Genomic DNA, 27,974 nt, shown 5'->3' with positions numbered 1-27,974 from the left:
GGGGAGGGGGCTGACAAGGGAGGGTAGCTAGGGGTGGGGGGGTGACAAGGGAGGCTAGGGGTGGCAACACCCGCACAGGGTGTGATATCATGTCTGCTGCCTCTGCCCTGTACAGCTGAGGAGCTGGCATGGGGGACCAGAGTCAGGAGCGTAGGGTGACGTGGTAACTGGGGGTTCTGTGGGGGAGTGCAAGGGGTAAATGCGTGACTAAAGATGACTTGGACGAACAGACAGCCTGACAGGATAATAAATGTGACCATTGGAGAGAGAGACAGCGAGAGATTCCTAAACAGAGCCCTTGGTGAAAAGAAGCTGACGCGACTACACAGAGACTAGCTGCGGATAATGGCTCAATAAATGTGGAATTCATTGTGGTTTTGGAAAAGAGGCGTTAACAATTAGTTTTCTTTTTCTCTTTTTTTTTCTATCAGTAATTGATTACTTTTTTTGGTGTGGACTGCTGGGATAGTTTTTTATGCTTCCGTTGCCTTTGGAGACCATGAAGTCACATAAAAAATCCAGAGGTCAAGCTCTGGGTCAGGAGAGCAACAACACCTACTGCAAAGCTGTGACCAAGACAGGAAATCGGTGAGTGGGCTCAGACACATGGTGATGGGAGATTAAAAAAAAACAATCCTCATCATTTTGTCACTGTTCAAAGAATAATTTTTTCAATGTTCTTGTTTTTATTACAATGAGCTGAAGTCAAGTTTGATACTATATTACTAGTGCTAGGCCTAAATCTAAATGGAACTATTTTACATGCAGTATAGAATATGATAAGTCATTGCACAAAATGAGACTTGTTCGAAGCACATGGCTCTGCACTGAGAATTTCACATCCTTGAAAAATACTTTTACAGAGAAAATTGAATTGTTATGCTGTTCAAATGATCAAGCTTGTGCAACAAGCTTTCTATGTTATGTTATGTAAAATAGGACTTAGCGTGTCAGCAGGCCTACACTAGTTCTATTATAGAACTACAACACATTTTTCAAGGATCCAAAGTGACATGATTGACAAAATCAACAACAATTTCCTTTTGATAGATTTTACAGATGTTATAATTTTACTAATTTAGAAAGAGCTATCTTTCATGTCATAATTATAAATGAGATGTCAGAGAGATATGATCGATCCGACTGCAGTCAACTTGTATAGAGGTGTATAGAGGTCAAATTCAGGATACACTGTTGACAGAGAGGGAAAAAAAACAATATATTCTGACAAAAGTGTACAAAACCAATACCTGTGGTTATGGTGGCTTACAATATGTCAATTTTGTATAACAATGTATTGCTAAAATGCACTCATTACGTACAACATTATAAGTAATTTTGGCCATTTCGGAGTCTACACAAGAAACATGGACCTGTCAGAACATGTGTATTTAAGAGTCCTTTATGACAGGTTACGGAACACTATGCACCATGTCAGAAACACATGACATGCCTCTGTGCTTGCGTCGCCTTACAAAAATTTGGACAACTCGTTTCACTATACAAGTACTTGTGTTTTATGCATTTGCACCCTATGACACCCTATGAATTGACCCTTATAACTAAAGTATCATATTGTGTAGTAAAGCTTCTGTGGTTATGGCAGTGACATCAATGATGACATCTTGAATACAGTTTCTTTTAGTTGCGATTATATAAATATTTATAGATTTATGTCGATCATTATGAGGCTTTAAAAATACTTTATAATCTTTTTATAATGTGTTTCCAATGCCTCATATAGGCAGCAAGTATGTGTGAATAACTATGAATGGATCAACACATGCATATTCAGTTTTATACAAAAGTCAAAGAAAGTGATGTCATGATCCAAAACACCCATTGACAGCAATAAAGTGCATGTGTTGCTGAAATACCATGAACATCTGTATTCAGAATTAAACTGAAAGATAAACATTTTGGGGTGTTGTATCAAACACTATACACTTTCAGTTCTGCACTAATTCCAAATGTCAGACAAAAAATGACATTTAATTACATGTTATTATTAAAATGACATTCGCACTGATATGTAGGATAATATATACACAATGAAAAACAAAACTTGTGCTCATCTAGAATATTTCTAATATTTGTTTTTCTGTTGCATATTCTAATCGAGTTTGCTATCCTGTGTAAGCTCCCATCACATCTGTGTATCAACATGATTTGGCTGAATTAAGGCGTCATGTTAGAAACTTTCAGAGACTAGTTTTTCCTGAATAATTTATAGCCTTGGTTGCTGGGTTATCTGGTTATCTTTAGGGAGGGCACAAGGTTGGTGGTGTCAGAGGCGGTGGGTTACAAATCACTAGTTTTATGATGTGGGCCATAGCAGTGGCATGGGTTACACAGTCACCCATGGGCGGATTATGAACTTTCGGGCCCCTGGGCCTAGATGTATTAAGGGCCCCCCACTTATTGTCGTATATGTGGGAGGGGGGGGTTTGGGGGTCCTCCCCCAGAATTTTTTAAAACATTTTTTGATGTGATTTCCTTTATTCTGGTGCATTTTGGGGATGGCCAATACTAAATTCAATCAGATTCATAGCCTACATCCTGATTTGTTGATATTGAGGCAATGATTCCATGCAAAGGCTTGGGCTTCAGGGCCCCCTGACCGCTTGGGCCCCTGGGCCTGGGCCCGGTAGGCCCGTGCAGTAATCCATCCCTGCAGTCGCCTGCTCAATTCCCGTTTTAAATACCACGCTTCGGTAAGCAGTCATCTGTGGCCTTGAGCCGGTTGATCTGAACAATGTCCTTTTTCTAGTCAGACATTTAGAAAATTTAGAATGGTGTGTGATACAGGTTGCCGAATGCAGGGAAACAGGTGAAAGGCTGCAGGAGGTCTTCAGCGGCTTGTAAATTCCACGTGTGGTTTATAAACATCGAAGTTCAGGTCAAGCTATTTCCACAAGCTTGGGGGCAATAAAAGAGAATAAATCATCAATCATTTTTGTGTGACTCATGCAGCACAGGGAGATAAATCAATTGGATCTCAATGGGGAGGTGTGTGTACATACACATGCCTACAGTATATGTACAGCCACAAAATATGACCTTTGCTTCATTACTTCATAAAATGACCATATGATTGCGAGAAAAAGGAAGATTAATTTCAAGGAGCCCTACTGAGGTTCTCTGAATGGAACATTTGTTGTGGTTTCCTTTCCTTTCAGGTGCTGTTTTCATTCCCTTTTATGGCCAATTTCAATTGAACCAAACATCTAAAAGCTAACTATTATTTTCTCAAACTGAGAAGAAGTTTTTAGAACATCTATACGTCTATTAAACTTATTTAGAATAACGTGCACTTTCAAGAAGTGTCTGCAATGTTATACAAAAAAGAACCTTTTAGAGCTTGTCTGGGTGTCCTACAGTATCTTGCCAGGCTCACCCCCTATCCCCTGCGCTTATAAACATTGCCCTTTTCTGTAGGTATGTTTTCACAGACAGAACATCATGGGGTCTTCTCACTAAGGACGTCATGTCCTCCAGAGATGGGAATCGCCAAATCACGTCTGTTGGCAGTAATCAAACCTTGACACAACCTCAGACATCCCCCCCTGAAACTAAGCCTTGGTGGCATTTAGGCGAGCCATCTTCATATTACTCTGAGACCGGTGTAGGCCCTCGATGGTGTTATATCCATCAAAATAAATCAAATCTATTCCAGGAGCTTAACACCAGGTTGTGTGGTCACAGGGCCCAAGAGGGCTCGCGGACTATGCAGCTAATATGGCCCATCATCACGTTCCTGACCAGTTTTATTTGGTGGATTGCCCTTCGTTCTAATGTCACATGGCGCAGCACTACATTGCACGATCAAGGAATGCCCTCCGTCTTCCAAGAGTGGACGTAAATCACTTTGATTCACTGGTGTAATGAGGGCATCTCTCCAGCATGCCTGGCATAGTTATTAGCTGCACTTATAATCTGTTTATAACACTTGGGTTTAGCCAGTAAGCCTGTTAAAAAGATTTAATCCATTGTTCGACAACTCTTGGCTCTGTTAGCATAAACACTCAAAGACCACTGTTCCCCTGTCCAGTGCCTGTTTGGCCACAGCTGGCCTGAGGAGTAATATGAATGTGTAGCATTGCATCTTTTGGGTGAACCTTATGCTTCCTTCGGCGTGTGATAGGCTAAAAATAAGAGTCTCCTAAAAAAGATTTACGGCCTCAGCTATACAGGCAGACACCCGAGAGACAGGCATAGCTTATGCCTGGCATAGGAAATAGAATGAGTTGGAGTTGATAGAGAGAGAGAGAGAGAGAGAAAGAGAGAGAGAGAGAGAATCATTAAGCACTTTGATTTAAAGGCCTTTTCGACATTTGGACATACAAAGCTCATTTTTACAAATGACTCTATGACCTGTTGAGGTGGTGATCGGTTGGTGAGTGTTAACGTTTTAGAATGAGTCATGGTGTGTTACCATTCCTCTAATTTACACCCTTGTCCAACACGTGCCACTGAGCTGGCTACACCTGTTGGATGCTAAAATGTAGCTTTAGGAGGGGGCAAAAGAGTGTGGGGCAGATGGGGTTTCTAGATCACGGCTCCCATGTTGAATTCACAGGGCCAAGTTATGTAAGGTAAATTAATGTAAGGTAAATGTGCAATTCTTACTGGAAAATTAATTCCTTGAACACTACTTCTATGTCAGCCTACTTTGTGATACAATGCCCCTTCCTACAGAGCGTGGAACATGGTAAATGACCATTACCAGTTCAACACCAGATGGGAGCCTGATAGGCAGTGTTTGCCCTGCTGCTGCTTGTTTGGCTAAACCAGGTGGAGGAACCCAGACCCCACGCTGTGATGTTTGTCCCCGTTTGCCTGTGGTGTGGTTTTCAGCCCGTCTTCACCACATCACTTCAAAGAGTCTCCCCATGTCATACAGTATATTCAAACGCCTTGAAATTCACCTCTCCAAGTCATAGACAGCATCTTGACACCCATAGAAAAACAATGACAAATTGAGTTACATCATGTGTTTGATATGGCCTACCACGTTACAGTTAATGTTAATGCAACTTTAAAACAAATAACTTTATGTTAGGTAATATATCTGCACTCAATTTTTATTTTGGTCTCTGTTGATGCTTGGGAAAAGAAAATTGCTGGAAAAAAATATTTTGGAATCCAAATTATACACTATTATCTTAGACCTACAGTGCATACGGAAAGTACAGCGCTTCACTTTTTCCATATTTCGTTATATTACAGCCTTATTCCAAAATGGATTCAATTATTTTTTTCCCTCAAAATTCTACACACAATACCCCATAATGACAACAAAGAACAAAAATATGTACAGTATTCACAGCCTTTGCTCAATACTTTGTTGTGGCACCTTTGGCAGCAATTACAGCCTCAAGTCTTTTGGAATATGAAGCCACAAGCCTGGCACACCTTTCTTTGGCCAGTTTCGCCCATTCCTCTTCACAGAACCTCTTGAGCTTCATCAGGTTGGATGGGAAGCGTCGGTGCACAGCCATATTCAGATCCCTCCAGAGATGTTCAATGGGATTCAAGTCTGGGTTCTGGCTGGGCCACTCTAGGACATTCACAGAGTTGTCCTGAAGCCACTCCTTCGATATCTTGGCTGTATGCTTAGGGTCGTTGTCCTGTTGAAAGATAACACAGTCTGACACCTGACACAGTCAGACCAGAGATTTTTTTTTTCTGGACACCTCCCTCACTAAAGCCCTTCTCCCCCAGTCACTCAGTTTAGAGAGATGGCCAGCTCTAGGAAGAGTCCTGGTGGTTCCAAACTTCTTCCATTTACGAATGATGCAGGGACTGTGCTCATTGGGACTTTTAAAGCAGCAGAATTCTTTCTGTACCCTTTCCCAATCCTGTCTCGGAGGTCTATGGACAATTCCTTCGACTTCATGCTTGTTTTGTGGTTTGACATGCACTGTTAACTGTGGGACCTTATATAGACAGGTGTGTGCCTTTCCAAATCATGTCCAAATCAACTGAATCTACCACAGGTGGACTCTAATTAAGCTGTAGAAACATCTCAAGGATGATCAGTGGAAACAGAATGTACCTAAGGCTAATACTTATGTACAAGTGATTTCTTCATTTTTTGTTTTTAATACATTTTCAAAAATCTCAAACAAACTTTTTAAAGTTGTTATTATGAGGTATTATGTGTAGAACAAAATATATATATATAAATTAAATAAATAAATAAAACATAAATTTAATCCATTTTGGAATAAAGCTGTAACATAACAAAATTTGGGAAAAGTGAAGCACTGTGAATACTTTCCGTATGCACTGTATGTTATCTTTTTATTTTTTATTTATTCATTCATTTATCTATGCTGGTTGGCTAGCAACATAAATTGAGCACAACTGTCTTATGCTTGGATCAGGGTTTGTAGCTGTTTTTTCATGGAGAGTTACACTTCAGATGCCATGTATAAGATATATGACACTTGACAACAAGGTGAAGGATTTACATTCTGTCATGTCAGGGATACAGAAACACAAATTATTGGCTGTGCAGGGTGCATTCTGGAAGAACTCACTTCCAATGTACCTTTTGGCTGTTTCTCCAGAGGTAGGCTGCAGGTCATCTCTTGGCTTCTTTTCTGAAAAGGCCTGTCCTTTTTTGAGGATAGGTGGCATAAGAGGGTAAGGCCTGAAGACGTGTCCCTGGATGAGGGAAGATTCTGATCTGAATCAGATTGTTATCCAATGTACTTTGTCAGCAGACCTGTAACCCAGCACAGATATCAAGTTCATTGGCCAGACCTACATTGGCCAACAGTTGAAACATAGACACATAATTTGATGTCAAGTCCATGGGCAATGGGCTGTGATGACTCCCCTGGCGTGAACGTCTAAGTTAAAAGATAATAACATGACAACACAGCCTTCTTTCATTCCCCCATATACAGACAAGTGAGCCATTATTGGTTAAATAACAATCTCCATAATGATCCAATAGCACCACATGAAGCTTACTATTCTACTAACATCTGCCAGCTAATCCACAAATCAAAATCCACATTGTGGTAGTTGGATTAATTATAACCATGTCACAGTGATGTTACAGGACACGTTTACTGCTTTGATGTCAAGCAGCTGAATGAAAGAATGAGAGGCCAAACAATGACAATTTTCAAATGCACAGAATGACACTGATTGTCAGAGGCGGACAGAGTACACAGCTTCATTACTTGAGTAAAAGTACAGATACCCTTTGCTAAATTTTACTCAAGTACAAGTAAAAGTACAACAGTCAGATGTCTACTTAAGTAAAAGTACTGAAGTACTTGTTTTTAGTAAAATTACTTGAGTATGAAGAGTACAAGAGTAGCCTACAGTACATTTTCTAAATATTGCATTACTACTGCCACAGTGCTTACATTTATGTACAGAAACGTCCTATGGAGTTATGAAAAATGTTAATGTTAATACCTTGGAGAATGTAAAATGAATTGGAAGTAAAATCAAGTAATTTTAATCTTTTTACCATGTTGCCAGGGATGGACAGTATTTCTAATACATGTATTTAAAATACACATTTCAAATACAAAATACAATTTTGTAATTGAAACACTTGAAGCGAAAACTATCATTAACTTGTTCAGAAAATTGAAATAGTCTGGCGAGGTGGGGCCACAGGTTGGCACATTCCCGGGATGGACCTGCTGCGTCTTCATCCATTGTTTCGTCCATGGTTTCATCTCTTATCTAAATCTGACCATGGAGTTGATTTTGGCGGAAAGCTGAAGGTGATTGCTGATAGGCTGTCCAATCAGTGGCGCCTGCACAATCCAATCACATTTGAAAGGGGAAACAACAAATTGAGGGTTTCTGAGATTTTTATTTTTTCCTTCTTTTTTAGAAATAGTAACGGGTACTAACGGTTATGGATAAAAATGTAGTGGAGTAAATAGTACAATATTTGCCTCTCAAATGTACTTGAGTAAAGTCATGAGTACTCCCCAAAAATGATACTCGAGTAAAGTACAGATCCCTCAAAATTGTACTCAAGTACTGTACTCAAGTAAATGTACTCAGTTACTGTCCGGCTCTGCTGATTGTAATTCACCCATCTGATATGCACAAAAATGTTTTTAGTTTAGCCTACGTTTAAAGAAATCAACAAGCTGTATTCTCATGGATAGGTGTTTGAATTACGTCTTTCTCTGCCTAATGAATATCCATGGGCACAGCATATCAGAGGCCATGGTGAGATAGCAGCAGGTCTCAGGGCTTAAGAGAGGTTTAATTTATACTGGACAAGTATGTTTTTCACCTCGTTGATCATGGTGCTAGGAGAGATGCCAAATGGTAGGGAACAGGTGTCAGGGAGTGGGCGCTGTAAGACTGAAAGACAACCCCATGGCATGTACTGAAATCAACACAGCTCAAAAGGACAGGGCTGGTGGAAAGGAAGGGCGTAGAAAAGCTGATAGGCTAGTGTTACAAATGTCCGTGTTGGCCAAACAAGCAGTCGACATAAACAGACATTAAATTCACAGTGGCAACTAAAATATATTATATCAGTACTTGCAACATAAGACATTTTGACGCATCTAATTCAGTTGAGACTCCAAACTGATCTCTTCATTTAATAAACCATACATGCATTTTCCCTTGTTATAAACCATGCTAAAAGAGAGAGTACAGTAGAAATAAAATCCCAAAACATTTAAGCCAATCAAAGGACCAATCATGTAAAGGTTGTTTCAATGAATGAAACATGTATAATCCAAAATGTTGTGAACTGACTAGATTTCTTGGAATTGTTAACGTTAAATATAAAACACATAGGCTAGGCTACATAGAAAAATGAGCAGAATGTCTTTGATTTTAAAGCGATGGTTCGGAGTAATTTCACTCTAGGGTCCTTTGCACCATGACCCCGAGCCAAACACCCTCCCAGAACCTGTTTTCCCTTGGTCGAACCCTGATCGAGTAACGCTGTCAGAAACGAATGACTTTCTGCAGGCATAATGGAACCAACTTAGTATCTCGTAAATTACCCCACTAATAATGCCCTGAATGGTACGAAACTTCTACAGTAGTACAACTATGTTCTTTACTCATAAAACGAGGCATTGAAAAGTTTGTAAGTACACCAGGAGTTTATTTAAATAACACTTGCCTGATGGATGCTACTATCTGCTACTATCTACCGCTGCGTTGACGTTACTTCCGTGATTTGGGAAAAGCCTGTAAAAGTCCTGGCAGGAAGCATGCATAATGATGTAGATCCAGGAATGCACTAATATTTTGTTCGTAGTACCAGTTTGCAACAATTATTAGTTAACACAAAGTTGCAAACACTTCGAAAAAAAATATTAAAAACTGGATATACCAAAAAACTTTAATGTATCGCTTCCTGCCAGGACTTTTAACTTTAATGTATCGCTTCCTGCCAGGACTTGTATCATAAATAAATGTGAGGAGGTTGCTAACTTTAAAGATTGCATCTACAATCGAAACTATCTACATGCAAATTGAATGGCCTTATGTCCGGTCTAGGCCTATAGATGTCTGCTTTAGTTGACAGCATGGTCACTAGATTTTAATCGGTAAAGTTATCTGTGGTATCTGATGGTATCTGTTAATGTTCGTGCAAATAGGCAGATTCATGTCCCTTGTAGTTTGCAACTGCGAGGTACATGGCAGGCGCCCCACAGAACGGTTTCATTTTGAGAGGTGTATATCCATACACCCCCTCTGCGATACCGAGGTTAGTTTAATTTGATATTCGGACAGATATAAAAAAAAAAATGTATGCAGCCAATTTCACCCCGTGTTTGCAGACAATGTACAAACAGATGACCTGTCTACTTGCTCCCAGCCGACCTTAGGGACCGTCTAAAAAGTACCTTCTGAATTACCTTCATAGTCTTTTTTGTCAATAGCTTTGACATCATGTGACCTAGTGACTCCAAACCAATTAAAAATAGTTATCCTATATGGGACTCATCAGACACACCTATTTTTATAGTTACTGTATGCACATAGTATTTTATATATTCTTTTTTTTTATTTATTTTTTTTTATTTGCAAACATCATTGACATTACAGAAAATGCAACACTACGACATGCACATGAATACTACATCGACAAACAGGCGTACATTACATAAACACATACTGTAACTTAACAAGACATCACATTGACTTGGCTTCCACAAACATAACACAACATAACATTAATAACAGAAAGGCTAAGGATGATTTTCGTCCAGGATGATTACAGATATGATTATCAGGGATGAAATTGATGACGGAATGAAAAGAAGGGGGGATGGGGGTGCGGATGGTAGCTCTAAGAGTGTGAATGAGGTGGTGTTGGGATGGGGGTGGGGATGGGGGGTGAGGGGTAGTGAGTATGTGAGGATGTATGTGTGTGTGTGTGTGTGTGTGCGATATGTATAAGGCTGGTTTGCTGTTGGGCCAGGAGGAGAGAAGCTGGAACATAGAGGGGAGAGAGGGAGGGTTTCAGAGGAGAGGAGTTGTAATTATTCTATTAATGATAAGTATAATAATAGGAATAACTGATTGCCTGGTTGATTGCCTGACTGATTGCCAACCTGGGCACCCATTAATGGCCACAGTTCCACCCAGCCCCTGCAGTTATACTGCGACGAAGCTGACAGAGGGGAGGACCTGCGTGCCACCCATCGCCCCAGGCCCCAGCATATGCACACATCACCCACTACCACGACCAACCACACCTCGCCCCCCAGACCTTCACCCAACACGCCACTCTTGACCTAAATATGTACAGTATGTGAATGGCTAGATTGAGGGGTCTATCTAGAGTGTAGCATTAAAAGAAGTGGGCATGCATGGTGAATATCTGTCAGGATTTCCCCATGCACACCACACTTACCCTGTGTAAGATGTATGCCTCAACAATGTGTGCATTAAAATAAGTGAGGCATGCAGATAGACACCTGATGAGGCATCTACCTGCACTCCACTCTTACCCTAGCCTGTTTTGTAGTTTTTGTTTATGTATGTCACCTAACATGTAGTGCGATTAAAAGAGAGTAAAGCGTGCTCTGTGCTTCCAGGACAAGGCGTGTGCATGAGCGTATGAGGAGGGTGCACACCGGGGGCCCAGGGCCAATAGATAACCCACAGGACCCAACCAATGCCAAAACCACACAGCGACCCGCCAGGACCGAAGTCTCAAGCCATCCAATGGGGCCCCGCAGAATAACGATGGGAGAGGCAGAGAGAAAGAGTGAAATTAGTAAAGTTATCAGAGAATGTAAATAAAAGGGGGAGGGAAAGAAGGGGATGCTATTTATATTACTACTACTACTACTACTACTACTACTACTAATAATAATAATAATAATAACAATAATAGTTCCAGCTACCCTCCCCTGCCTAGTGTTCGATGATATGTGTATCTGTTGATGAAGTGTGTTATGATCGTGTGGAGATGGAACTCAGGCAAAGAGGGTCAGGACTGTAAGTAGGTGATAAAGGGGTACCAAGGAGAGGTTGTATCCTGAGTATGGATTAAGTTTGTAGTTGATAGGTTTTCTAATGATATATAATCTGTTAACAAGTTTTTCCAATGAGTGATGTGAGCTTTTTTCTTAGATTTCCAGTTCATGAGGATTGTTTTCTTGGCGATAGTCAGCGCTACCAGCAGTGTTTTATTGCAGGAGTTGCTTAAATTGACTGTGGATGTATCACCAAGTATGCATAAGGAAGGGGATGCTGGGATGTGACAGCCAAAGATGGAAGAGAGAGATTTTGTGACACTCACCCAGAAGTGGTTGATTGGAGTGCAATGCCAAACCGCATGAATGTATGTATCTGGGTTATTTTGTGTGCAGTGAGTGCAAAGATCCGAGCCAAACCCCATTTTTGCCAATTTATGTGCAGTGAAGTGGAATCTGTGAAGAACCTTGTATTGTATTAGTTGTAGATTACTATTCTTTGTCATGAGGTAGATGTTTTTGCACATTTTGGTCCAGAAGTCGGCACCGGGAGTAATTGATAAGTCTGATTCCCATTTGTGATATGGCAGGCCAATTGTTATATAATTTTTAAATTTAGGATAGATGAGCTCTTTAATTTCTGGATGTTAATTTTTTGATAGATGATTTAATTTGCAGGTATTGTAAGAAGTGTTTACTCTCGATGCGTGCTTCTGGACCAAACAGGAAAATGAGGCCAGATTATTGTCTTGAAGAATGTGTTGAAGGTGAGTGATGCCCTTTCCCATCCATGTGTGAAAGTTAAGTGTTTTTTATTGACGGTGAAATCTGGGTTATTCCAAATCGGGTGCTAATTGATGGTGCTATAGGTGAATCAGTGATGTGGTAGAATCTCCACCAGGCTGTCAGAGTAGCTGAAATTGTTGGGGCTTTGAAGGATGGATGTTTTTTGACCGACTGACTGCAGAGAGGGAGATCTGAGATTTTAATTTCTTTACAGATTGGTTGTTCTAGGTCTAACCAGGTGTTGTCTGAGGGGGTGGGGGTGTAGCCATTTGTGGATGAAGTGGAGCTGGTTGGCCAGGGCATAGTGCTGGAAGTGTGGGGCCTCTAGTCCTCCCATTGCTTTTGGTTTTGGAGAGTGGCGAGTTTGATCCTTGGGGTCTTATCTTTCCAGTAGAATTTAGTGATTAATGAATCGAGAGACTTAAACCAGAGGGTGGTGGGCTGGGTTGGAATCATAGAGAATAGATAGTTTATTTTGGGCAGTATTGTCATTTTGATTACTGAGATTCTGCCCATGATGGATAATGGGAGGTTCTTCCAGCGTTGAAGGTCATCATCTATTGAAGTGAGTAGAGGGGAATAATTTAGGCTAAATAAGTCTGACAGCCTGGGGGAGACTTTTATCCCTAAGTAAGTGATATAGTTAGTGCAGAGTGGGATAGGTGAAGAGTTGGCTGTCACATCCCAGCTGTTGGGATGTAATGGGAGAACTGCAGATTTATTCCAATTGATTGAGTATTCAGAAATTTTAGAGAATGTGTCAATGAGTTTGATGGTTTCTTGCAGAATAGTTATCCTATATGGGACTCATCAGACACACCTCTTTTTATAGCGACTGTATGCACACTGTGTTTTATATGAATATTTTAAAGAAAATACATTATTTCCCATAAGGAATGGTCTCCTTTTTTTCAATACCTCCCAAGTCATGTGACCTAGGGACTCCAAACCAATATAGAATAATTATCCTATGATTCCAAACCAGTGCAGAATAGTTATCCTATATGGGACTAATCAGACACACCTCAAATTAATATGATTTTTGCACTATTCCTAATGGGAAATCATGTATTTTCTTTAAAACATTCATAGAAAATACAGTGTGCATAAAGTGACTATAAAAGGAGGTGTGTCTGATGAGTCCCATATAGGATAACTATTCTGCATTGGTTTGGAGTCACTAGGCCACATGATTTGGGAGATATTGAAAAAAGAGGACCATTCATATAGGAAATAATGTTGTTTTTTTTTTACAAAATATTCATATAAAATACAGTGTGCATACAGTGACTATAAAAAAGAGGTGTGCCTGATGAGTCCCATATAGGATAACTATTCTGCATTGGTTTGGAGTCACTAGGTCACATGGCTTGGGAGGTATTGAAAAAAGGAGACTGTTTCTTATATGAAATAATGTATTGTCTTTAAAATATTAATGTAAAATACAGTGTGCACAAAGTGGCTATAAGAAGAGGTGTGTCTGATGAGTCCCATATAGGATAACTATTCTGCATTGGTTTGGAGTCACTAGGTCACATGGCTTGGGAGGTATTGAAAAAAGGAGACAATTCCTTATGGGGAATTGGTTTGGAGTCACTAGGTCACATGATGTCAAAGCTATTGACAAAAAAGACTATGAAGGTAATTCAGAAGGTACTTTTTAGACGGTCCCTAAGGTTGGCTGGGAGCAAGTAGACAGGTCATCTGTTTGTATATTGTCTGCAAAGACGGGGTGAAACCGGCCGCATAATATTTTTTTTTGAATATCTGTTCGAATATCCGAATATCAAATATCAAACTAACTTCACCTCGGTTCGTCACCCAGTTTCATGCGCCAGTTTCATGAGCTTTTATGACAAAACCGTGACTGTGGTAGTTAATAAAAACTACATCGTAATAGAAAACTGTTAGCTTTCCTGGTATTAAATGACAAATGGTATCAGTTAGGCGTATAACACAAGATAAATTGTGCTGGCGACCCAAATAAAATCTCCAGACTTTGGGAAACACTGGCTTACTTAGATCGTGTTTTCGTTGATCATTTAATCGAGTCTGAGACTTCACAGAGAATGTCGATGCGTGCCGTGCAGCCACTGGTTAAGGTTAGTGCTAAACAAAACCAGAAATAACGGCGATATTCACACGGCGTTGTCAATAACAACATTTATCAAATGTGTCTATGTCAAAAATTGTGAAATAAAAAATATTGTAGAAGGTAAGAACGATAATAATATATCCGAGTCTCAGAAACGTGTTCGTTCGTTAAAGGCATTTTAGTCTGTTCCATCACAACATCGAAAATGGCTATGATATGCCATGTTAGGCTAACGTTAGCGAGATAGCTACCATTTACAATTTTACAAGTTAGCTTGAAAGTGAAGTCTTGAGGAACATCTAAGGAAGTTCTTTCCTAATTATTCACTTAAGCTGCGTTCATGTGTGGTGATCATAAGGTGATGATCGTGACATGTTCTCTGGCATGTCCACCTCTTCATGCAAGCCAACTTCAGATAACGTTGACGTTAATAGTTTAAGTCAGCTAACTGATAAAAACATCTCGTGTCTGGGAGCATAAGTAAACATGATCACTATGGCATATGACAATAACGTTATGCCTTGCGATGAAAAGTTAATTTGTTTGTGTCTTCGCATGTTTGGACGTCTGGTCGTAATGTCTAACGTTAACGTTACTTCAACAATAACTCGGTTTGGACAGGAAAGGAAAAAGCAATAGTATGCTATATTCTCTGCTCATTATGCTGTGCCATGATTTGCTCTCTCCTCTTTAGACTCTCATTGCAGACACACACACACTCTCAGCTGGTGGGCTCTCCCCAATTCGGCAGTGGTTTGTTGAACAACCCGCTTGTCTTTGCTCCTACCGGAGCCGCCGTGCTCCAACTGGCGCAGATTGAGGCTCAGCTCGCCCTCAACCAGCTCAGTGCCCTCAGCATCAGCAGCCAGCACAGTAACAACCCGGTGGCCCTGCTCGGCCTGCTGCGAGCGGCAGCTGCCTCGGCCTGCCCCTCTGCCGTCTCCATGTATCGGCAGCCCCAGGGGGCTGACTTCGCTCGGCCTCGGCACCTGATGCCGGTGGCTGTCAACCAGGACAATCACTCTATCTCGCAGGACTACCAACGGTCGGCCTTTCCACCCGCCATTCCTGAGGACCTGGAGGTTGCCAAGTACCAGAGGATTAATACTGGCTTTAGACAAAATGCCCCGGCTGTGCAGGACATGTGCTTCCCGCCCAGGCCCACACAAAACCTGGGGAAGCCAGGTGGTGAGGACTGGGCCCAGTACAAAGCCCCAAGCTCACAGCATGCTTCCTCTACAGTGATGGACCAATCAGGGAGCTCCTCCTGGAACACGTCGCGGTCAGCTGGGGAAAAGTCTACCTCTGACTCTGTGGGCAACTTGCTGGCCAGTTTTGGTCTCTCTAGCAAGGATCTGGAGCTTCTCAGTCGCTACCCTGACAGCCAGCTCACACCAGAGTCCCTGCCTCTTATACTGCAGGACCTCAAGGGCCGCAAAGCCGGCAGGAACGCACCAGTGTCTCCGCCTCACTCACAGCTCTCCATGCTTCCTCCTCACCACAGCCCGAAACCAGACCCAACCCCGGGCACTGCTGCCCACGTGCCCAGTTACCTGAGCATGGCCACACAGGTCCCAGGGAAGGTCATCGAGTACGGCCATGCCAGCCAGGAGAGCTTCAAGCGCGTGCCGTTACCCCCCTCTCCCACCAAGCACAAGCCAGAGGCCACGGTCAACACACAAGAGGCAAGGAACTATCTGCAACACCACAGGAAGCCCAGCCCCGGCTTAAGGTCGCACACACGAACCTCCCGCAGCCCACCGTCCGTGAAAGGTCCGACACCCACTATGGTCAACGACTACATGGCGGCCCAGCCCAGAGTTTATCCCCACACATGCTCACTGTGCGTGGTGCAGTGTGAAGACGCCAAGGTGAGCAGCTGAATTCATCAGTATGAGACGACATCATACCGGGACAGAGACTTATTCCAAGTGGCATGAAACATGATGTTGTGGTCTGTCATTAAAGGGAAATTCCGGTATTTAGCACTTTGAGTCCCTTTTCTGGTTTGTTTTGGATGAACTAGAGTGGTGGACACGAATTTTGACAATTGGTCCTGTCTCGACTTTTCTTTTTCGTTTTGAATCGCTTTTGACTAAAGGTGGCCCCTACAGGCATGCTCAAACATGTCCTAAAACAACCCTTAACGTTAGTTTTTCAAAACTGTGCAACTCACCGAGTGGTTAGTGGTGTTCGTTGATTATTAAAATCATATATCGGCGCAATATATTTCAGACACCTCACAACCGCGTATAAACTTCCGCTCAATATTTGAGCCTGAAGCATAGACGGTGGCGCAGTAATATCAACGTGCAATGAGTCTTCCAACAGAAATCAATGGGATTTTACAAAATGCCATAAAACACGACAGTAATTGTATTTTGCTACGCTACTTGTTTTGGAACATCAACGAACACCACTAACCATTCGGTGAGTTGCACAGTTTTGAGGGTTGTTTTAGGACATGTTTGAGCATGCCTGTAGGCAGCCATTCTGACTAGTCAAAGGCGATTCAAAACGAGTCCGAAAAGTCGAGACAGGACCAATTGTCAAAATTTCGGTGTCCACCACTCTAGTTCATCCTAAATAAAAACAGAAAAGGGACTCAAAGTGCTAAATACCGGGATTTTCCTTTAAGCATAATGTTGCGGTCTGTCATAAATAGTGCCTCTCTGTTGTCTCTGTCTACTAGGATTGGCACAACCACATTAACACGGTGGTCCACACAGCAGGGTGCAAAGACCTCAGGAATCAGTAAGATCATATGAATGTTTCTATTTCCATGCCGTCACAGTAGAATCTCAAGCAGCTTCCTAAGCTCTAGCCTCAGTGACGTTGTGAACTGCCTCAGCTATATGTTTCAGAGTTGACACTAGTGACTTATTTGGCTCCTCTCCCTCCCAGGTATCCTGACTGGAGACCCCCTGGCTCCAGTTTGTGGCCCAGGTGAGTGATTTATTCACTGCACTGGATGCACATTAGATTCATCACAGATGTACTAGACGTTTGACTAGGTGGCCAGGCTACACTGATAACTCAACTGAAGCGGAGCACACCCGCTGCTCTCACGCCTGGTCAATGCCAGTCCCATTGGTTGTCGTGAAAGCTGCAGCATATGCTCCACAAACGTTCCACTTGAGTTGCACCCGTACCTTAGAACCTGTCTGTTCTTCTGTTAATTTTGTGTCAAAGCAGAGATCGTTCCCCTTCTCCGGACGGTTGGTCTGGGCGCCACGGGAACCGTTCGGCCTCACGCTCGGCCTCGCGTTCCCTGTCGTCCTGCTCCTCGCCGGGCCATTCCCCGACGCGCCACGGCCACAGCAGCAGAGGCGCCGCGTCCAGAGGCCAGCGGTGGAGATCTCCTGACCGCCAAACCCCATACAGACACGCCCACTCCCATTCTCCACCCTCTCACCACCAACACCACCACCTCCCCCAGCACCAGCACCAGCACGCACCCCCTCACCGCGGCCGGCATGGGTCCCCTTACAGCCGACGGAGCCACCCATGCCACAGTTCCGGTCACATTCCTACAGGTAGACTCTTATTGTGGATATTGTGTGTGTTTGGAAGAATGAGAAAACTTTTTTTTTTTTATCAAATAATCTACAGAAGGCGAGCGTTCAGCTGATGCTAACTAACAGATTCTGTAAGATTATTGTGTGGTAAGATGACTGTATAGTGCTCAGTAAATGGCGTATTCTGCATGAGAGTTATGCTGTACTGTATTCCATCATTCCACAGACGGTGCGTCAGCACGACATCTCCCCCATGACCGGCCCAGAGGCCCTCATGAGGTGTCCCGTCGGCGCGCAGCAGCAGGACCTCCATCGTCCTCCTCCCCCTGCTCCTCCCTGTCCTCGTCCTCGTCCTCCAGGAACAATAAGAGGCAGCCGTCCACCTCTCCTGGGGGCGACAAAGCCAAAGTGCCGGAGAGGCGACGGGCCTCTCGCTCCTCCTCCACACAGGGCAAGTCACCAGCATCCACCTCCAAATCCTCATCCACCAAAATTGACCATCCCCCCATGTCTCCTGCATCTAAGTCTGACCCGAAGGTAGCGGCTTCAGATCCCAAGCCAATTGTGGAACCAGTGGAGAGCAAAAAGGCCGACACTGTTTTCAGACAGACAGGTAACGGCTATCTTGGGAAGAAAACAAGACAGAATAACAGAATGATAATTATGACAGAACTAGAATAACAATGCCGTCTAGCCATTGTGTGCAGCTCTGTAATCTTTAGTTGGAAAGCTGTGGACCTTTGAGGACTGATTGCTCTCTGTGTTGGCTTTGTTTTCGTAGAAACTACAGAGAAAGTGAAGTGGACAACAGATGAGGTGAGATACTAAAGTGGACACCAGAAAGTTTGGAGCAGATTAGAGCCCTCTATCCGGACAGCCCACAGATACACCATTAGCTGATGTGTAACCTTTGTTTCTTGTGCTACAGAGGGGCATCGTGCTGATGTCTGGACTTCCTGACAGTGGGTACACTGAGAGTGACATCGTGAAACTGGTTACTCCCTATGGAGATCCAACACAGGTCATCATCGCCACTGCAGAGGGCAAGGTACTCTCAACCTGACTCCATAATCTACTTTAATTTATCAGTGAATGCTTGTGTTTGTACTTCTGGCATACTTTTTAAATGAGCCTTGTTTCAGAATCTTGCTGTATATGTGCTGTTTTGCTCATTGAGTGGTGTGCAAAGGACACTGTCCAACACCACTATACAGATTATCATGATGCATTGGGAAATCTAAAATGGTAGCTGCTAGAAGGCTCTATAATGCAGATGATCCACGTGGTAACAGGCCCTGAAAGCCAGCCTTTACTATAGCCCTCCTCCTCACAGGTGTGTATGTCTATCTCTAGGCCGTGGTGGTTCTACCTGACAAGAGCTCGGCTCAGGAGATGGTGAATGCACCTGCCTGCATCTGTGACTGTCAGCTCATTCTGGAACAGCTATCAGTGTCAGTGGACCTGAGCAGGCCGGTAAGCACCCTCACCCTGCTTATACTGAGACTATGTTAAAGTGTAACTCTCGCCAAAATGCAACCTAGGGTCTTTTTGTCAATGTACCCGAGTCAAACTGGTAACACTTAAAATTAACACACCCAGATTCATCATTAATTAGCCAGTAACTAACATAATTGTTAGTAAGATATTATCCCTTAATTAAAGCAGTTATCACTCATTAATTAATCATTTACAAGCCATGACCATATTACACCCTTAATAGACCAATAACTAAGACTTACGTAGATATTACTTCCTAACCACTGATTATTAATGGTAAATTAGGAGGCAATAAGACGCGAATTATGGTCATAACAGGCAATTTATAGTTCTGGCCTTATTATGTAGCAGTTCCAAATATAAATAAATTACTGTATATGAAGAGCCTTTCATTAGGAATCTAGATAGTTAGGCCTATTCAAATACATAATGCCCTACCTTGATTAGAACCTTGTTATGGGAGAACATTTTTACATGTTACATTTTTTTTAATTAAAAATGACTATCGGCTGATATATCGGTTAACAGTTTTTTAATAATTCAAATATCAAAATCGGTAGGTTATCAGCCTTCAAAATCCCATATTGGTCAGGCTCTATAGGAGATGAAGACAAATTGACATACACACACCAAATGCGCACACACACACACATCCACACCCACACATCCTCACAATTAGACACACACACACACACACACACACACACACACATACACACGCACGCACACTGGCACACACACACACACAGGCACACACACACAGGCATGCACATACAAGCATAAACAAAAGTTGCAAGAGTAGGCGGTGGAGTAGAAGATGGAGACAAATTGGCAAGCGTGACGAGCGGGAGAGGATGAACAGGACTGAGCGACCATATTGTGTACCGCTATGCGGTACATCTAGTTATACATTGTTTTAGAAAATAAAGAACTGCTTTGGACTATATTTTATTGTTGTTTTATTGTTTCACTCATTGTGAAGAAGTCCCATTAGATTGTTAATACTAGTTACTAATACTAGTTGGTAAACTACTCATGATTAAATATGAAAAGCACTCCACTTTAACAGGGAACATATTCTCACTTATACCGGAACCGGATTCATTCATATGTATTTAGGCAGTATTAACAGTTGTAGGTTTGCATTTCATTCCACAAGAACAGACCATGCTATTTGGGTGTTGTTAATGGAGAACGACTGTTCTTTTGGAACTGCTACATAATAAGGCTAGAACTATAAATTGCCTGTTATGACCATAATTCACGTCCTATTGCCTCCTAATTTACCAGTAATAATCAGTGGTTAGGAAGTAATATCTGCTTAAGTCTTAGTTATTGGTCTGTTCATCTACGTTCATTTAAAAGCATAATTATCGGAAGCGCCACTTTTAAGATTGACCGTATTGTCGTTTTCGGGTCAAATGGCCTTTTAAATGAGAGTGGTAGGGGCACTACTATTTTGATGCGTGATCGCATCAAAATCGCTATTTTTCAAACACTAAGAAGGCTCAACACAACATGAAACTTTGATTGAAGTATCACCAGGGTCTCTACACATGAACTCGAGGCCATTTGACCCGAAAACGACAATACGGTCAAGCTTAAAATTGGCGCTTTTAAACGAAAGTTTGACTAGGTTGCATTCTGGTGAGAGTTACGCTTTAAACAATATTTGCTGAGTGACCTCATGCACTCATGTGAGCCCTCCATAGTTTTGTCATCGTAATTCAAATCTTTCTGCTGCAGGTGACACTATTCCATGTGATGATGGGGCCTGACAAACCTTGTGTGAGTCCCTTTTACATCTTTGACTTGTTACATATCATTGTTGTGTTAGTGGTGCTCAAATCTGGGTGAAATAAAAGTGACTGTCAGCCTTGTGACTGCGTCTTTGTTAGGGAGCGTTAACGGCTTGGAACAGGCTGCTGGTGGTGAAGAATGTTCCAGACACACCAAATGGACCCAGAGAGGTGCAGCAGCTCATACAACGGTTCGGCAATGTCTGCAGAAGTCTGGTGCTCAACCACAACAAGGTGGGACTGTGTGTGTGTGTGTGTGTGTGTCTGTGTGTGATTCTGCGTCTCAGTCTGATTTTGAATGTGTTGCATGTTATTCAATATGACTTGAGTTATTATAACTGCTGCAGCTGCTACCATGCACGCAGGCACACACACACACACACACAAACCCACACAGAGAAGCACACATATACACAAAAACACACACACACACACACACACACACACACACACACACACTTTGGGGGCAGCCGTGGCCTACTGGTTAGTACTTCGGACTTGAAACCGGAGGGTTGTCGGTTCGAACCCCGATCAGTAGGCACGGCTGAAGTGCCCTTGAGCAAGGCACCTAATCCTTCACTGCTCCCCGAGCGCCGCTGTTGTTGCAGGCAGCTCACTGCACCGGGATTAGTATGTGCTTCACCTCACTGTGTGCTGAGTGTGTTTCACTAATTCACGGATTGGGATAAATGCAGAGACCAAATTTCCCTCACGGGATCAAAAGAGTATATACACTGTATATATACTTATATATATATATATATATACACTATGCACACACTCATTTACATACACAAAAGTCGCAAGAGTAGGGGCTGGAGTAGGAGATCGAGACAAATTGACAAGCGTGATTTATTTTTGTGGAAAGAATGTGCAGGACTGAGCGGTGGTTTTTTGCGGTTCATCCACTTTGCGGTACATCTAGTTTTGAGTTGTGGTGGGTCCTGGTTCAGAAAAGGCAAAGATTATCCTAAACTCCTTCTCTCTTTAATTCGTAAACTCCTCTCTTAAACCTCTGCAGATAATCTTCGAAATGGAAACGGCTGCCATTGCCCAGGTCGTCTACAAACGTTTCCAGAAGTTTCCATGCATTGTGCAAAACAACCCCTTATCCTTCTCCATGAAGCCAGATGTCATGTTGGTAGGTGTGACATTCAGATTCAGAAATACTTTACTTAGGTTAATCAGAAACCATAATAAATATTTCCATCACAGTAAATAATATTACAGTACCAGGACTAGTGGTAAACACTGCATTTCACCCTTTCCAGGTCAAGAAAAATGAAGAAGCTAAAAGGTACTTTGCTTATATGAATCTGTCCAAGAGATGTTTAATGTTTCTTCATGAACAAGATCCACTACAGACAGATATCTGAGCTGTCACTGTCATGTATATGACTTTCCTTTTCTGCAGCAATCCATCAACCTCCACTTCATCTGATTGCAAAGCATCAGACCCGGCAGCTTCGTCAGACCCCTCTCCAGCGGCCGCTGGAGGCCAGGAAGCCTTGTCCAGCGAGGCCATCGCAGCCGAGCAGACAGACAGCGCCACCACGGAAGCGGATGCAGGGAAACTGCCAGACTCGTGCCCAGCAGGGAAGGACACCTCCACGTCCCAGGTGCCTGTGGCAGTGGCGGTGAATGGTGACGGGGAGATTGCAGCAAAGGGAGGTGGAGGAGGAAGTGATGTAGAGGCAGTAGGGGAGAAGCTTGACCTGCCGAAGTTCACCCCCGCGCTCCTGCAAGCCCTCCTGCAAGAGTGCAAGTCCCGGTCAGCACTGAGGGCTTCCGCAGAGCCAAAGGGAGCTGATACAGAAGCTGCCCCAGGCTCACATGCTCCACCTGAAACAACTGCACCTAGAGACATAGGTGTTACACGGGATGAGGACCAAGAGATGGTATGTGACCGTAGGGTTCATTGATCTGTTCAAACTACTGGTATATTATGCCACTGTGTTTAGGAAAGCCAGGAGAGGACAGACAGTTCATTATTTCTACGTGTAATAAAGAGAGGAGCCTATGCTGCCTCTAACCCAGATCTAGGAGGCACAGGATAACAAACCTGTACACTGACAGCCACACCTAAGCAGCAGGCTTGTTGGTACAACAGTCAGAGCATGCTCAACAGTAGTGATAGCATTTGGTCACGCTGCCCTCTCCTGGCACTTCAGCAGACCTGCCAACCTGTATGCATTTTGCATAGCAGCCATGCATTTTCACATCAAAGTACGCGGGTACGATTTCTTACTTAACTATGCAAATACGAGCAGACATCCAACTTCTCCGGAAAGCTCGCTGGAATTAGAATCTCCCTCAAATCTATTTCATGCGAGGGTGATATGCAGAGAGAAAGTGACAAGTGAGAAATTGAATGATCTAGACAAAGGATACTGGCCACTTGTTATGCTATATTTTCTTCAGCCAACGGTGGGTTACACGAAAGACTTGATAAGGTGAGCTTAACAGGTGTTCACTTGGGAATTCTTGGGTGTTCACTCAGGAATTTGCGTTCCCCCTGATGTCATTTTGCGAAACTGAAAAATTTCAACTGAGTGCGATTGTGAATTCACCTAGGCCTAATAGTTTGATGTTGTCTTGAAAAGTTTTTACTTGTTCATCAGTTGTTTCAGTTAGCATTATACTTTCTATGTGTCGCTGATGGGTAACGTTTCATAACTAAAAGGCGCTCAGGGAGCGCAAACCCTTCCAAGGCCAAATGCAGCCATTAACAACGACTCTGAAAGTGGATCTAGGCTAAATATTTTGAGCTTCTCATTGATGGGAGCATATATGGATCATAGTTGTTCTGGTTTATTAGCACGAAAACAAGTGAGAACAGATAATAGGCTTCCAGACAGAGATTGCGTACTAATCGCTTTAGTTGGGATAATGTAATCATTGCAGGCCCAGATGGCAGAAAAGCAGTACAGTACTATCTGAAAGAAACTGAAAGCATGTGCAATTGCAATTCTTGATTTGTAATTTGCATTAGTCAGCAGGTAATAATTAATCCACATCAGTCCCTACATCAACAGTGTTTTTTCATAGGTCAGGATTATTGGGCTCTAAAATAGATTGTCAACATTATAGAGAGCTACTATAAAAGATTCAGTTTGCACGCATTGGATCAAATTTAGATAGATATCTGACATTAAAGATGGGTCGCTATACAAAATGTATCTTGTGTGCATTGTCTGTTTTTGGCTGCAAGAATAAAGGCCTACATGTGTAGAGCATTTATTTTTCTCTCGAGGTGCTACTAAAAAAGTTCTTCAAGGTTGGCAGGTCTGCTTCAGTTGTGCACATCCATTTCATGCACTCAGCCACATCCCGCTTATATACCCCCCACCTTCTGCCCCACCTTCTGCATGCACCCCACCACTTCTGCCCCACACATTAGTGCCTCCGCTATCTGTGCGGTCACTCACACAGCGATCAACCTGTCCTGGGGCTCTCTGATCTGGCTCTTCTGGGCGCACAGGGACACGCCTCCAGTGTCCCCGCGGTAAGCCACCCCACCTCTGGCCCCTATGTGATGAGTGGAGGTCCAGGAGTTGACAGAACAATGGGAACAGCCTGTTAAATAACATGCAGTCTCGAAAACTTTGAACAATTCAGCAGTATTTGTCACCGAAGGCCCCAGCCTTTTGTGCGGCAACAATTTGCCCCCTTTAGAGTCAGTCTGTTTAGTGGGCAGCCGTGGCCTACTGGTTAGCGCTTGCCCTTGAGCAAGGCACCTAACCCCTCACTGCTCCCCAAGCGCCGCTGTAGCAGGCAGCTCACTGCGTCAGGATTAGTGTATGCTTCACCTCACTGTGTGTTCACTGTGTGCTGAGTGTGTTTAACTAATTCACGGATTGGGATAAATGCAGAGACCAAATTTCCCTCACAGAGTGAGGCTACTTATACTAGATGTCAGCTGAAGTCAGCAACATACGCCATGTCTTGGTCTTTACATCAAGTATAGGATGACTGCAGTGCATATAAGACTTGTGTACCATTGGGAGTCTTATTTATTTACATTAGCGGAAATATAGGGTTCAAAATATCAACTGTTTCCTGTTTTCAGTTCAAGTCCTGTAGCAGGCATCACACTCCGCCTCAAACGCGGAATAGACACCTGCACCGTAAACCTGCCCACCATGCCCAAGAGCCATTCCCTGTATGGCAGTCTGAGCACATACTCCACTGTATTGACGAACGCTGCGACAAACTCTGATTGAATGTAAACCCTATTCTGATCACCGCCCTCACCTCTCGATTTTTCCCTGTGTATTAGGGAGGCGACCTGGAGGACGACCTCGTACCTTGTGTGATGGATGACTTTGTGACGGTAGATGAGGTAGGGGACTTTGCTGGGGAACCCAGCCAGCCATTAGAGGAGGCACTGGCGGTCACTGCAGAGGGAGTCAGTGCGGAGGGGTCACTGCACTCGGAGACCGCGAGCCTCGTCCCAGAAAACACGGGCGCAGACACCAGGGAGGAAGACGAGAGGGTGGAGAGCACAGCACCTGGTGGAAGAATCAACCAGAATCTGATGGAGGAAAATGTGGAGGACCATACACAACAGGTTTTTTATTTTTTTTTACTTTTCCTTATTGTTTTGTTATAACAAATTGTCAAAGTTGTCACTCCACAAGTCTGTTTTCCTTCATCTCACCTTTACTGTGTCTTCCAACTCTTTCTGAACTTTAGAACGTGGAGAGTGAAAGCTGCACTGGTAGCATTGCCGTGGGTAACCAGCAAGGTGAGAAGGAAAAGGAGGAGGTCATCACCCCAGGTCCCATAAGTGAGTGTGGTGGTCACTTCAATAATTTCAATTCCGATAGATAGATAATGTAGATAGATAGATAGATAGATAGATAGATAGATAGATAGATAGATAGATATACTGTATTGCCACACAACAATGTTGGTGGTAATTGCTGTTACAGGAAGAGGTAGCTCAATCCAGTAAAGGAGAAAAGAAAGAAGAACAAAACAAAAACAAACAAGTAAATAAACAAATTGTTGACATCAATTTTGTGGTGTTCAGGAGTCTGATTGCTGAAGGGAAGAAGCTATTTTTGAACTGGTTTTCATGGACCTCTAGCATCTTCTAGAGGGGAGAAGCTAGAACAAGTGGTGGTTTGGATGAGAGGGGTCTTTGATTATTCTGGAGGCACGGTTTAAGGTGTGCTTAGAGTACAGAGTGTGGACTGGAAGGTCACAACCAATCATGTCAGAGGCTTTGGTGACAACCCTCTCTAATTTCCTTTTAGTGCGACTGTCTGAACTCTTATACCAGACAGTGATGGATGAAAATAGTTGCTTATTAATGGATACTCTCCCTATTGGCAATGGTTAGGTTCACAAGCGGAAACTGGTTCATCGTCAGATTGTACAGATCCATTGGAGGAGGACGGTCCACACCGGGTCGTTCAGATGGACAGTTGTGCCACTATGGACGCTGTGGTCACAACGGGGGAAAAGGAGGAGGAATCAGATTACAAAACACAGGACGAGACTTCCATAACCACTTCACCCACATTAGAACTCAGAGGTGAGACTGCAGCTTCAATTCATGTTGGTGATCTAGTATAAGAGTGACATATTTGTTTCGTTTTACGCTGACCTGATGGAATTGTGTGTGATGACGTTTGTTTTGTTTTACACTGTCCTGATGGAATTGTGTGTGAAGTGATTTCAGAGGGGCCCAAGCGCCGGAGATCTCCAGATCAGCCTGAGGTGGTCACAAAGAGGATCCGTAAGGAACCAATCTTCGCTAAAGACTACAGCCTGCCTCCCTTTGGCTCTGATCGTCCTGTAGGTGAGTAAGGAGGTGAAGTTGCCACTGATATGAGTTATATATAGATATTTCAGTCTGATATTGCCTTTCGCACACCAGCAATATGACACTGTCAAAGGTGGTAAACCTGTATGCCGAGTAAGCATTGTATATTGGCATTGGCAGTATGGTTGGAAAACCAACGACTGTTGACCCTCACATACAAAATGTGTGATCACTTTTGTGAAATGTATCTTCCAGATGACAACTACAGGACAAATAACATGACGGTGCGTTGCAAATTTATGTGTGTGCTCGGCTGTTGAATATCTTGAGGGTGTATTTGATGACAGGCATGGAGTTCCTGGAGCCAAGGACCGGCTTCTTCTGTCAGGTGTGTGCCAAGTTCTTCTGCGGAGACGAAGAAGCCAAGGAGAGTCACTGTCGCGGAGTGGAACACTATGAGAATCTAGAGGTAGGCTGCTGCCGGCTAGCACCCTACTGCCAAAACACATGCAAATAATTCTACTGCATGAACCTGATTTACATAATGTATGAAAATGACCAGGCATTTTCCCTCTGAGCACCGACGGTGAAACATTATTTTCCAAGGAAAACTGGCGATTTTTTTTTAACATGCAGTAGATTTATTTGCATGTGTTTGGCCATTTGGCATGGGGTTGGTCTGGCAATCGCCAGAATTCTCCTTGGCTTTAAGTGAAAACATAAAAAAAAATAGCTCCCGCATATGCATATCAAACAGCATCTTTCAACTTAAACTGTTATACTGTTCTCCTTATCTCTGCTTTTCACTTCTTCTTAACCTATATGCAGACCGCACTACAACACTGGAGACTGAAGCTCAGCAGTGGGCCCAATGGGGCCTCATTATGAAGCTCTGAGTCCGAGTTCTGCTCATTCCTACACCTCTTCGACCTGTGGGTCTTTTTATTTCACGGACACCAAACTCGTGCTATGTTGTACATGTAGTATGTTTGATCCATGCAACAAAAGAACTGTAAATACAAAAAGCAAATAAACTTTTTTTTTGTTTGTTTTGTTTTA

General features: G+C 43.0%; 1 protein-coding gene across 4 annotated transcripts; it reads left to right on the top strand.

Moving 5' to 3' along the window:
• The first annotated feature begins 91 nt into the window (after positions 1 to 91).
• On the top strand, positions 92 to 27,974 carry LOC125295725. Of its 4 annotated transcripts, none has more exons than XM_048245168.1 (20): positions 92 to 588; positions 15,023 to 16,199; positions 17,021 to 17,082; positions 17,233 to 17,274; positions 17,521 to 17,864; positions 18,073 to 18,459; positions 18,628 to 18,662; positions 18,775 to 18,894; positions 19,200 to 19,319; positions 21,090 to 21,131; positions 21,242 to 21,376; positions 22,164 to 22,283; positions 22,414 to 22,439; positions 22,557 to 23,040; positions 25,422 to 25,712; positions 25,838 to 25,889; positions 26,490 to 26,684; positions 26,823 to 26,951; positions 27,263 to 27,384; positions 27,744 to 27,974. In XM_048245168.1, exons 1-20 carry the CDS (start codon positions 476 to 478, stop codon positions 27,801 to 27,803), a joined length of 4,056 nt encoding a protein of 1,351 aa, XP_048101125.1. In that variant the 5' UTR covers positions 92 to 475; the 3' UTR covers positions 27,804 to 27,974. The 4 variants fall into 4 exon arrangements, with proteins under 4 accessions (XP_048101125.1, XP_048101106.1, XP_048101095.1 ...); XM_048245149.1 differs by having other exon boundaries at positions 93 to 588; positions 17,524 to 17,864; positions 25,838 to 25,931; XM_048245138.1 differs by having other exon boundaries at positions 93 to 588; positions 25,838 to 25,931.

The sequence above is a fragment of the Alosa alosa genome, chromosome 1, assembly GCF_017589495.1.
Source record: "Alosa alosa isolate M-15738 ecotype Scorff River chromosome 1, AALO_Geno_1.1, whole genome shotgun sequence".
Taxonomy (NCBI): domain Eukaryota; kingdom Metazoa; phylum Chordata; class Actinopteri; order Clupeiformes; family Clupeidae; genus Alosa; species Alosa alosa.
The sequence above is the reverse complement of the archived record's forward strand: the minus strand, read 5'-3'. Positions and strand labels throughout refer to the sequence as shown.